At 43.4% G+C, this 13,247-nt stretch overlaps 1 protein-coding gene across 7 annotated transcripts in view; it reads right to left on the bottom strand.

Moving 5' to 3' along the window:
- Positions 1-13,247, bottom strand: part of ARHGEF3 (Rho guanine nucleotide exchange factor 3) — a 265,843-nt gene that overhangs the window by 156,700 nt on the left and 95,896 nt on the right. Inside the window, exon 1 of one of the 7 annotated variants that reach the window (XM_037491335.2) lies at positions 1,425-1,582. The exons of the other annotated variants lie outside the window; for them this stretch is intronic. Coding sequence (XP_037347232.1) covers positions 1,425-1,475 — 51 coding nt within the window. The 5' untranslated portion in view covers positions 1,476-1,582. Of the gene's footprint in view, positions 1-1,424; positions 1,583-13,247 lie in introns of those variants that run through there. 7 annotated transcript variants of the gene reach the window in all.

The raw sequence follows: 13,247 nt of genomic DNA on the forward strand, positions 1-13,247 counted from the left end.
ACATTGTATAAAAATAAACGATGATGCAATATATACATATAAAAATATTTTAAAAAATAATTTCAGGAATAGTAGGGGTAGTGCTTAGGAACACAAAAAGTACCTGATAATTGTTATCTAATGGTGTATCAATTTTATTAATATTGTATTATTTCTTATTAATAGTGTATTAACTATCACTGAATTGCAATCAATTATTTAAATGTTGTGAATTTCCATATCCAGAAGCCTAAAAAATTCTTCATCAGGTGAGTAAACAGCAAGGTGAGTGAGATGGGAAAAAGAATGAAAGCACCTAAATGACACAAGATTCAAAGAGTATCTTGATATAAAAGTCATGAGTTGCAGTTAGCATTACAAAAGTCAGTCTGAGAACCAAACAAAAGGGATAGAAAGAATCTGGGCCCGGTCTCCAAACCACTCTACAACCCGTAGAAATTCATTTCCAGCAGCTGCTTCCAAAATAACTCAAACCAGGCACCAATGCTTTTTTTTTTTTTTTCTGCTTATGAGGGATGTATTTTACATTTAAATATACATATAGGTTATTTGTTTTTTCTTCTCAAATCTATTAATTTTTTCAGTGATTTACCTAACTATAACACCAACACTCTTAATTAGAATACCAGTGTCACTCTAAGAGAGCCTTTAAAAAGCTGTTCCAAGCAGAATGAAATTCCAAAACTGAATTTAGCTATCCTCCAATCCAAAAAAGAGAAGACTTCAGAAATCTACTTTGTAATAAAAACCAAAAACAAACTCCAATAAAAAAAAACAAAATCAGCAGATAGATGCATCTTTTTTCTTTCTTTTCCCTTCCATTAAATACATTTATCTTTCAGCAGAATCAGGTTATGTTGTGATACCCAAAGTTGCCATAAAATTTGTGTTCAAGTGATAATAATGTTTTCAAGGACCAAATTACATTTGATTAAATGTAATTTAATCAAAACACTTTTAAGTATTTTGTTATTAAAATATTAAAAAGGTAAATATTTAAAATTTATAAAATAATGTTTTCAAGCATTTAAAAAAATTAAATAAATACATTTATCTTATAAAAAGTAAAACACTAACACCATGGAGTCAAGAGTGAGAGGCGCCCTCCTTTTGCTTTCCTCCAATCACAGATGCTAAAGAAGGCACTGACAACGCAGCACGCCGCTTAACTCACCATCTCCACCCAGCACAACTGTTTGTGGTCTCAGACACAACCACACTGCTATTTTCTGATTCATACTAAAGTGAGGCAGATATCTTCCTCCCTCAACCCAGGTGTCTATAACTGCCACTCTCAGCTAAGTTTCACAGCTAAGACAGCTTGTGCACTCCCACACCTCAGCTCCCCTGCACAGGGAGTTGAGAGCGTGTCCATTCCTGGCCCATTAGCAGCACCCTCTCTCCTCTTCCTGTGGGGAGCTTACCTGAGCACGGACAAAGAAGCAACACCACACCATGGGGCACTCTGACCTCATCCACCCGGAGTCCCCTGCCCCTAACTGTGGCGGAGCCCTGTGGACAGGATTTTCTGAGCAGAGCAGAGCATGGTTTCCTTGAAGGAACTCCTCCCCGTCACTAGGGCTGCATGACAGGAAGTGACAGGGCCATCAGTTACAAGTGTCAGAGCTGAGGGCTGCACCACCACAGAGCTCCCCACCTCCAGCGGTTTCCTCGCCTGCTGCTGCTGCTGCCTTTTCAGAGCACTGTCTTTTGGCATTTAAAGACACACCAGAAACCCAATTTCTGATTGATGCTCCCCAGTCTGTAGGAAACAGACACAGTTCACTGGGTCCCGGGGGAGCATTTCTGTGTACCTCTAAAGGGTTGGCTGCTAGGACTTCATAGAGCTTTGCAAAACCAAACCCTGGGGTGAGGTGGAGAAAAAGGGAACACTAGGAAGGATCAATGGTTCATTTGAATGTCACCCGAGGATCAGCAGCCCTGCCCAGGATACAGAACCCACACAGAATCCCAATTTCATAGCAACCCAAGAAATGAGTGGTGGTAAATGCCACACCCATCCGTTTCTTCCCTTTTCTCTTAGGCAAATCTGGCATCTTCTCTGCAGAGCCCCTTCAAAATAGTTGTTTCTGGAAACCTCCCTTTCAGCTTTTGGCATGAATAACAAGAGGCCTCACTGCTCTTCTCAGAGTTATCAGGGAAATATTTCATGGCTGACATTCTCATTTATGAACTGGGTAGCTCACCAGAATGGACACCTTGCCCCAGTCCCTGCCTTTTACAAAACCCAGACTTCTTGGGTGAGACAGATGGTCTCACAGTAAAGTCTATAATTTCAGAGACAAAAGGAAGTCTCCTCCCATTCTCTTAGGTCAATGACCTGACCCCAAACAGTTTTAGGGAGTCCTTTGTCCTGCAGACAATACAGAGGTGTTCTACACCAGGCTCTGTTCGTATAAAGATGAGCCACTGATAAGTGCAGAATAAAATAGGTACTGCCAGGAATTTGCAAAAAATGTTGAGAGGCCAAAAGATAACTAAGGTTGGCAAATGCATTTTTTTATGGGGACAAGGTCTGGAAAGGCGTCCCAGAGCAAAAGACAACTGGGCAGAATTCTGAGGAGTATCTTAAGCAGAAGAACCAGAGAGGACAGTAGCAAAACAGGGTGCCCTGGAAAAAAAGTGTGTGATTTGAAAGGTCTTGGAGGGCCCCTCTGATGGGCCTGAGTCTTGCTTCAAGGAGCATGAAGGGGTCCCATCTGTTTGAAGAAAGGAGGAAGTGAAATCACTGTGAAAATGCTTTAAACCTTTCAGGAAAGCATCTGGATCACTTCAGGGTCCATATGGTACCTTCAAGTCTGGCACCCAGGAAATGTTCAGCAATGTGTGTCAAATCAAAGAGAAGTGCCTGCTAAACGTGGGCTTCAGCTCATCCTCAGGATTCCCAAAGCCTGACTCCTCACAAAGCAAGCTTGGGGTCAGTGCTGCCCAGGGAGAAAGGGGAAGCATTTCTAAAAAGGCCTCTGGCCTCAGGCTCCACCATAGAAAGGGTCCTGAATGTGTATAAACCCACACACCATTTAAGAGTAACCACCTTTGGTGGCAACTCAGCTAATGAATGTCAATCATCTAGGGACCAATGGAGGTCCCATAAGCTCAGCCGCTCCTCTTCTCCTGGAGGATTTTTGAACAAGTCACTTCACGGAGCCCCCCAGTCAGGATTCTGGGGTGAGGCTCCAGAGGAAATGTGAGATGATCACGGTACAGCTTATTTCACATGGGGGGAGGGAGCACATATTCACATGAACTAATCCTGGAATGATTAAGCCTGACTTCCTGCTGCTGACTGTGAACCAAAAAGAAGAACTGAAATCCGTGGGCTACAGCACTTCGTGGAAGAGGTGAAACTTGAGTAGGCTCCAAGGCAGGTAGCAGGGCAGGAGCAGAATCAGCACACACCCTGGCAGGGAGAGAGGGTGAAACCTACAAAAAGGAAGGAAAGAGCAGGGCCTGGCCATTTCCTTTGATGCCCCTGCTTTGAGCAGAAATAAGATCTCCAATGGTGAAATCTATTCAGCAGAAGGCAACTCTGAGGAAGTGCATTTCAGTAATAAGAGGCTCCTGTCCTGCAGGGGTCAAGGTCAAGTCATTTTAGAGCTTTATCACGGGGGCTTACAAAGGAACAGAAACGTTGCTTCTGTCTAGATAGCATCTAAGGTTCCACCAGTATTCAAATATGTTTTCCTACTATTTTTTAAAGTTTAAAAATAACATAGAGCCTTGATAATACATTCAGAGCATACAGAAGCATCTAGTGTAAAATGTGAGTCTGCCTATCTTCCTCCATCCAAATTCCACTGGCCAGAGGCACCCATGTCAAAGCCAGATGAAGACAGGGGGTCACAAACCCATTGTTTTCAGGGACAAAGGGTAAGACACCTGAAAGGAAAGACTGGGTGGACACCAGAGAGTTCTTGCCTTAGGTCAGTTCTAGCTTATTGGGTTCCCAAGGGCCTATTGGTTCAGAGCAACCAGACATTCCAATTTTTCAAGTAAAAAGCTAAAAATTCCAGGATTTCTATAAAAATCTGATTTTTATGTGCTGGCAACAAATTTATCCTTTTTTAAAATGCTGTACAGGTCACACAACAACATAGTTGTTGGCTTGATTTGCCCCAGAGCCACCAGCTTGCCAATTCCTATGGTGATCCTCCCAGACATTTTCTTTCTGTCTAAATACCCAGAAGCCGCTGTGTAACATCTTACTTTTTATTTTCAAAACTAGAAAGATAACATTATTCCATCCCTTGGGTTCTCCACTCAATATCTAGGGCATTTTTTCACATCCTACAAATTTCAGGTCCCTTTACTGCAGAGCAATGCCAATTCCTTTGTCCCCGCCCTGTGGACATCCAGCAGGCATGAAAGATGAACTGTCCCTTTCCAGATGTTCACTCCTGTTGCCTCTGCCAACCTCGAGAGTGCACCTGTGCACAGATATTAAAACATCATAAAGTCATAATTACTGAAACTATAAACAGTAACCGCAAACTTCTGATGTTTTAATATGACAACTTACCGCATGCTTTTCATTTGATTTCACAACTGTCCTGAGGTAGGCCTTATTATTATCTCTACAGTACAGATATTTTAAAAAATGAGCCTCGGCTATGTGGCATAGCCTGTCCATGGGGCCTGGAGGCTGGGAGTGGGGCTGGGTGGGCTGACTCCTGAGTCCCCGCTCCATGCACAGAGCCCCCAAACAGACTGCCAGAAACCTGCCCAAGATTGCTCAGGAGCCCGACATACGGCAAATGTTGGATGCAAACCACCGGAGAGGGATCACTGACAAATGAGACAATTTGTTTCTTGGAAAGAAAAGCCTCATTTTAAAGCCCAACTTTTCACTCCTCCGAAATAAGTTCTACATAGAGTGAAATGTTCAAAAGAAAAAGAAAACACTATGAAATTCTGGGGGTGTAAGTTCTCAGGGTATAACATTTTTCTTTAAGTGTGAGAAGCTGAATCATGACATATTTTATACATGGGAACAACCTCCATACATGGACTGCAAAAACTGGGTCCATTTGCACACACTGTTAAATGCCAAACTGGAGACAATCTCGAGCTGGGCACTAAAGACACCTACATGTGGGTATGTAAGCACCACATGCTTCCCTGTGTCACTGGGACTTAAAGTGATGTGTTTCCTGTGCTGTTATTCTAAATATCTAAGGGTATTTTCTGTTGAGACGGATCACAATCTTTCACTAAAGATATTATAAGAAACATTTGTCAGGGCTGTGGGAATTTTACCTACATAAAATAGAATGGTTCAATTTCAGTAGAATTAGTTCCTCATTAAAACTTGATTAATGGAGTTTATTCTGGTGTTTTAACGCCTTCCATATTTGTACCTAAGAAGTCTAAGTCATAAGTTTCATAAAAACTCAGAGCTGGATGGGAATTTTAGGGAATTTGACCATATTCTAGTGGATGTCTTTGGTTTTTAAATAATTTCACAAACTGAACTGAAACATAGAAATATCACTAAAATGGGATGGTAGCAGTGGCCAAATTAAAGTGGTCTATGCACATTGATTTAACTAAGGCTCTAACATCAGAAAGGCATTCTTTCACACACCTTAGATCTCTGAGGCTATTGTCAAATTCACATAAGACTGGGGGTTGTGGGGAATCAGGTTGTGGTTAAGGGGGGAGGTACAATAATGCTCTCCGGTGTACTGGGCTGGCAGGAAGGCACAGTACACGGGAAGTCAGTGGAAATGAAAAGAACTTCAAAGTAAAGCCTGGCGTTTACTTGCAGTCACACGACTTTTATTGAATGCCCGCGTCTCTATTTCTCAGTGCTGAAAGGGTGGTTGATCCAAGAAAAAGTTGAACAATCACTCTGCACCCTGAGCCGTGAACCGTGGACAAACGGGGGATCAGACGAGGGACGGCTGCACAAAAGGTGGCTTAACTTGAGAGACTACAACCATTTGAAAATGTTGATGTTCTTCTGGAGCCCTGCTTAATATCCCAGTTCAACAAGATTACAAAATGATGAGAAGAATGTGGGAGCAGACCTGGCTGCCCAAGGTCAAGAATGAATAAATAGAAAAGTCTTCATCTATGGTTTTAACACAGAACTAAAAATAAATAATGCTCAAACATGGGAGTCTCAACAGATTGCTAATCATGGCTAATCTCTAGTGCTTATCTGGCTGGTTGTATTACTAGTAATCACGCGAGCACTGTATTTTTTTCTTCCAAACAAATCTGAACTTTTATAACCAAATTCCTCACCGTATTTTGGCATTGGATACATAGGCAGCTATTTTAAAAAGCGAATGAAGGAAAAACAGGAAAGCTGATTTCTGAAATTCTCTGAAAGGCAGCCACCAGCCTGGCCTACACAGTAGTGCGGGCAGCCTGAAAAATTTCCCCACAGAGCCACAGAGTGCTTGCAAATAAGTTCATTCAATTTACTTCTTAGAAACACGAACACCCAGGCTATGGCTTTTTCAAGGGACTGACAAGTCCCTTTCCCTACACCCTCTGTTAAAAGTGAAACAAATTGCAGTGGGTTGCTGACCTCTGCCCAATTCTTAGGAAAAAGAAAGGTTTTAAAAACTGATTAGCTGATAATCTATCAGCCAAAGAGCTTCCTTACTTGGAAATGAGACTTACTATTCAGCATTATACTGTCAAAATTGATTAGAAGTGGAAAACCTGAGTATGAGGGGGGTAATATTCCTAACATTTTAATAAGTACTCAGGAGAATTACAAAAAGTAATTTGTTTATATCAAAAAGCAACTCTTGACAAACTGAATTTCTGAGTTAAAAGTATATAACAAAATCAGAAATCATTTTATTAAAAAGTTTCTTCTCTTCATTATTTTGATGCCAGATATCTCCTGAGGGATAATTTCTGGGAAACACTGGCTGGCTGGAATAATGAACAGTATTATGAGAGCACTGTGATTTTTGGCTCTGCCATTTATTAGTTGAATGACCTGGTAAGTCACTTCTTAATTTCCTTGACCCATAGTTTCCCTATCTATGAAACAGGAATAATGATACTATCATCCCTGGTGGAACTGTAGACTATAGGACACTAATTGATACATGATGGTCTTTTTCACTATCTTTTCTGTTTTCGCATAAGCTTTAAAATTTCCCATCTGGAAAAAAAATTACAAAAAAGTTAAAAGCATGGTGATAATTCCTCTATATTTTTCAAGCTAGAAAAGGAAGTTTTTGTGTAATTATGAAAACTGATTCATGTTTCCCTCTCAGCAAATTGAAAGGATAGCCCCAAGTCCAAAACAGATTGATTTTTACCCTGATTTGAATGAGAGCTGTCAACTGAGCATCTAATAAGAAAACAGCAATGGAAATTTGCAATTTCCTATTCCTTCCAATTGGAAGAAAAAATGTGAAGGTGTCTAAACTGAAGTCACATCCTTATTTTTTTAATGTTAAAATACTGACTTCCTTGAGATCCCTGTGTCCATAGAAAAATTTCAAAACTTCTAGAAATTATCCTCAAGAAAGCACCAAGAGATTAAGTTCATTCCCCCTATACAACAGTGAAAGCGGTTTTCTGTTGTTATTTTGCTTGGTGTGTGCCCATGTGTATACGAAGAACAAATATTGCCACTTTTCCTCTGCTTAAGTTGGATTCAGAAAGGAATCAGCTAAACACCAACAAACCAACTAGGGGAGACACAGAAAAGTCTTCCAGCTTCAACCACAGAGCTTCCTCCCTGTTGGGGCTCTGCCTTGAGGCTGTCCCTTTAAGTCAGACTTCCTGGCCAGGCTCAGAGATTTCCCATGCAGCTTCCTGGAGACGGTATAGGATAAACAATCAACTCTACAGCAAAATCACGCACAATAAGCCCCATATGGCCATAACAAGAAGCAATTATAAGCACTGACAATGACAAGGGCATTTCCAAGGGGAATGCAAATCGTGATAAACACTGCAGAAACATGCTACTCCACACACCTGCACAAACTGATTTTAAAAAATAAAAGTTCCTTTCATCAGACTGAGACTAGTTGCTTCCATATTCAGCACATTTTCTTTTAATCAACCTTCTTCTAATCATTTTCTTTTAATCACAGGTCTTTCTTAAAGTGTCACCACCTATTAGATGAATGCTGCTAAGGTGTGGGGTAAGTGATGGTCAGGTTTTTACACCGCTAGCCTCTGTGGCTATCACCTGCAGCCTTGAATGCAGGAGGCACTTGTGAGCATGGGCTCCGGGTATGCATGCCTGATGGTGGACACCTGGAGTATGGTGTGGGCATGCATAAGTGGGCACACCTGAGGCGGAGGCTATAAGGGAGGCTTGAGGATATACAGAGACGGCTACGGTGGCAGGACCGCTACAAGAGGATGAGTGACTACACAGAGGCAGGACCACGAGACAACGCCAGAAAAAGCCCAAAGAGAGAGTAAAGATTCCCAGCCTCCCAGCCCCCCTGGCCTCCCTGCCTTGCCAGCCTGCAATTTGCCCTACAACAATTGGTGTAGAAAGAGCATTAAAACCTGAAAAAATCCACTGAGGGCTCTGGACTCTCCTTTACCCACCTGCTTGAATTGATGGAGAAACTGCCCTGTGCATGCTGGCACAACAGGAGGCCAAATCACACCATGAGTCACCCCAGGTGTCTCTGTGATGGACATTTAGCACCCTCTGGATGCTCTGCAGTTCATTCCCCTTCCAAGGTTTGAGGAAACTCCCAAATCATGAATCAGAGCCCATATTCTAAAGGGATAAGGATGCCATCCATTTGCTTTCCCAACCTCCCTCACATCTAGGGTACAAGAGCAGGAGCTATATTCAGCCAATTGACAGTCCCATTCCAGAAATTGGCATCAAATATTGGGGATAAGGATGCCATCCTTATTCTAAAGGGATAAGGATGCCATCCATTTGCTTTCCCAACCTCTCTCACATCTAGGGTACAAGAGCAGGAGACAGATTCAGCCAATTGACAGTCCCATTCTAGAAATTGGCATCAAAAATTGGCTGCAAAGCATCAGGGATGATGCAGACTATTCTGGTGATGGTTGTGGCATCTCACAGAGGCAGCAGTGGGAGCAGACTGAGTAGTCATGTCTGTAACTGGTGCTGACAGAACACAACACCTACGCCAGGCAGTGGCAGCAGTGCATCCTTTTAGGATATGGTGGTGGTGCTGGTTCCTGATGCTTCCAAAATTCTCTGAGCTTCCTATATCCTTCAATTAATTCATTTCTGCTTAAGTCAGAACTGTTATTGCTAGGAGTTAGTTCATGCACACAGAACACAGAATGGGCTAAATTATAAGTAGCCCAGCAACCAGTCTCGAAAAATTATTCTGAGCACAAAAACTGAGTAACTAGGCCTCATTGGTGATGCAAGGGGTTAAGCACAGCACTGTGAAGCTATCCACAGCCTCTGCAGCACAAGTTCCATCCCCGGACAGCCAGGGAGCTACCCACATGGCGCAGCGGACCTCTCCTGTCTTACCCACCGCTCCCTTCAGCAGTGTATTTCAGTCAGTCTGCCTGTTCTGCTCCCCACTGTGTCTCTAGTGAATCCTCTCATACTCTCCCTGCACCTCTGGCCTGTACCCCAGTTCTTGTATGCATAAATACATCTTTTAAAAAAGAACTGAATAACTTCTTTTACACTTGAAATTCTACCCAAACACTGTCTCTTGGCTCATTAAGTCTTGCATCAATTGGCCCCTGTCACCCTCCTGACCCCGATTTCATTCTACTCTCCTCCCAAGCTCTTAGTCATATCTTCTGTTCCTCATGGGATTTTTTTCCTGCCTCAGGGACTTTGCACTTGCTCTCCAGAAAATTCTCTAAATTCCTCTAACTTCACATTGCAGCAGTTGGCTCTCAACTGATAGGACCCCTTCCCTGACCCATCTAAAGGACCACATCCTGCCCCCCACTATCATCACCATCTTCTCTATCACAACATTCTGCTGTTTTTCTGGATAGCACATATCCTGTCAGTAATTTATTTCATGATTATTTACTATAACAATCACCATGGACTTGGGGCTTGCTATATACCAGATGCTAGCCTAGTAACTCATTTAATTCTGTGACCACCCTATAAAAGAGGTCCTTCTGTTATCCCTAGTTTACAGATGAGAAGGGCTCAGAGGGATTAAGAACACCGTCCACTTGAGGCTTGGCCTGCAGCATGGGCTCTTTACCACAGTGCCATTCAGGCAAGTTGTCCATCAGCAACAGTATAGTCTGGGCCACAGGACAGGCCCAGCCCTCTTGGAACCTGCAGTCTGGTGCCTTAGATCTCCTACATCATTTTCTAGCTCTCATCCACAGACCCCCTTCAGGGAAGAAAAGTGCCCAACGTGACAGACATACAAAAATACCTGGAAGAGCCTACAGGCTAGAAGGGACACCAACCTCAAGCCGTGCTTGGTGCTCAAAGCCTCATTTCACAGCCTTGGAGCACTAGGAACACAGAGGAAGCAGCTAAGGACAATTCTCAGGTCTGCCTAGAGAAAGTGCCATTTGAGCAGGTCCTTAGAAGTATAGTCAGGGCCTCCCTGGTGGCATAGGTGGTTGAGCGCCGCACTGTGAAGCTGTCCGCAGCCTCTGCAGCGCGGGTTTGATCCCAGCTGGCCGGCAAGAATCCCACATGGCGCGGCAGACCTCCCCTGTCCCACCCGCTGCTCCCCTCAACAGTGTGTTTTATCAGTCTGCCTGTTCTGTTCCCTGCTTTGTCTCTGGTGAATCCTCTCACCCTCCCGTGCATCTGGCCTGCCCCCCAGCACTTGTATAAATAAAAAATAAATCTTAAAAAAAAAAAAAAGTATAGGCATTGCCAGGCTGAGGGGTGGGGGCCGGGGCAAAGGAGAGAAGTAGGGAACAGCCTGGCTCATGCAGGAAGTACAGAGATGGCCACGGGTCTGTGGAAGGGACAGGGTGGGACAGCCAGGAGATGAGAAGGTTGCGGTCAAGGCAGGAATTCCAGTTCTCTCCTATAGAACATGGGGAGCCAGTGCAAATTTTTCAGTGAGAACATATGCGTGAAAAGAACAGTGGCCATGGCTACAGAACACTGATGTGGTGTTTTGGTACCTAATTTCTCACATATTTTCGAGTACAAGTACATAAATACATCAGCTAAAAGCCAGTGATTGTACCAACAATAACAAAGAATTCCATTTCTATGCTTCCCAACTCCCTCTCCTTGCTAAATGAGAGGTGAGATAAATTTGCCCTTCCAAAAGGAGTTAAGCACAGCCATTCCCTCCTGCAATGTGAGATTACACAGAGCTCTCACATGGATAATTTATGGAGAAGAAAAGGAATTCCCCCGCTACTTGACTTTACAACTCCAATCACCTCTGCCCAGATTCTCCCAGGGTGATAACAAGAACCTCGCCTCTGGGTTGTGTCATCATTAAAATGAGAGTCTGATTTTTTTTTTTTTTCATAATATACAAGGGCCTCCTATGTTGAATGAGGACCTGGGGGCTGCAAGAGGGAGCCCCAAGAAAACCCTCTGAGGCAAGGTAAGACCAGCATATTGTGACAGGCCTAAGGAAATGGAATGCCAGGCTTACAGCTGAGGTCAGGGAGCAGCTGAGGCCAGTTAAGATTGATGTACAACATCAATCTACTGGAAAGTAGACCGCAAATTAATGAAAGCATTTTAGCACAGGGGTTAGGGATAGCAATTCTGGGTCTAACAGCCTGGATTCAAATTCCAGTGCAACTGCATACTGTGTGACCTCTGGCAATTTACCAAACTTCTCTGTGCCTCAGTTTCATCACCTATTAAATGGGAATAACAGGAGAACCCACCACACAAGGTCATTGTAAGAACCAAATAAGATACCTACAATAGTGCCTACCACATGATAAGAAATAACAGCAGCTTCCCGGAGATTGTAAGATAAACAATGAACTCTGCAGCAAAATCATGGAAAATAGGTTCCCATGTGAGAGACAACAAAAAGTAATCTGGAAGTGCTGACAATGGATAGATGCTGGCATTTCCAATAGGAGTGTATGCAAATAGTGGTGCTGCTATTGTCATTATTAGATGTAATATTATAATATATAACATAAACTTATATTTTAAAAAGTTTTATAACATATAATTTATAAAGATTGTACTGTGCTCTCCTTGAACCCAACTCAAGAAAGAATTTGTCAGGAAACTTGAGGGCTCTGCAGGGAGCCCCAGGAGCTGGTACCTGGGCAGTGCTTGGGACTTCTGACCACTGTTAGGGAGAGCGACTGACACAACACAAACATAAACTCTACAGCCAACTGGCTGGACCAGATTCCAGACTTGGGAAAGTCACTTATCCCTTAAAACCTTGCTTTCCTTATCACTACAAAGGCAATAATAGCAGGGCTCCTTCGTAGCTTATTCCAAGCACACGTACTCAACTTTAGACACATTTTTCACAAATAATCTTCCCAATAATGCTGTGGATCACCTACAATTAGGATGTCCATTCTGTAAATGAGAAAACCCAAAGCTCAGAGATGTTCATCAAACTGTCAAAGGCACACTACTCACTGCATGCAGGAAATCTGACAGGAGCCAGCAGTTCCAGTCAAGTCTGTGGATCTGTGAAGCCACAATCCAGGACCAGAGGGGTCAGTAATGTGTGCCTGGAAATTAGCCTTTCAGAAAGGTGTGCTTTTCCCTGCTTTTCCCATTGTAGATCCCTACTCTATGGCACCTGCTAGGCACTCAAACTCCCTCTTGCTGAGCTACCATGTGCTGGGCACTATGTTCAGTGTCCCATCACAGCCTTGCTATCTCATCACCTTGGCAAACCTCGAGGCCAGAACTGAAGGACACTGAGACTCAGAAAGGTTGAGTTCCTGGTCCACAGTCACAGAGCTTGTCAGAGGCATCACTGGGACACATATCTGAGTTTGTCCTACTCCCACTCTGGCTTGGAGATGGGCTCTGAAAACACCCCAGAATGTCCCTCTAGTGCCCCTCTCCTCTCATTACCTCCCACTCTGAAGGGCAAAGCTGCTCATTCCGCACCAGGATAATGATCACGGGGGCCCGAACAGGGCCCTGGTGCAAACTATAATTACCACAGACAACAATTTGCATTCCAAATCTGAAATGTGCTCTTGGCCCCACTTGAGCCCTGTAATCAGCTTAGCCTCTGCCCAAATCATGAAATGAAAACACACAAACTGAGCTGCCGCTGGGTTTGTGGAAAAATGTGCCACCCACCCCCACCCCCACCCCAACACAC

The sequence above is a fragment of the Talpa occidentalis genome, unplaced genomic scaffold (genome assembly GCF_014898055.3).
Source record: "Talpa occidentalis isolate TD23 unplaced genomic scaffold, MPIMG_talOcc4v2.1 talOcc4.10, whole genome shotgun sequence".
Classification (NCBI taxonomy): Eukaryota; Metazoa; Chordata; class Mammalia; order Eulipotyphla; family Talpidae; genus Talpa; species Talpa occidentalis.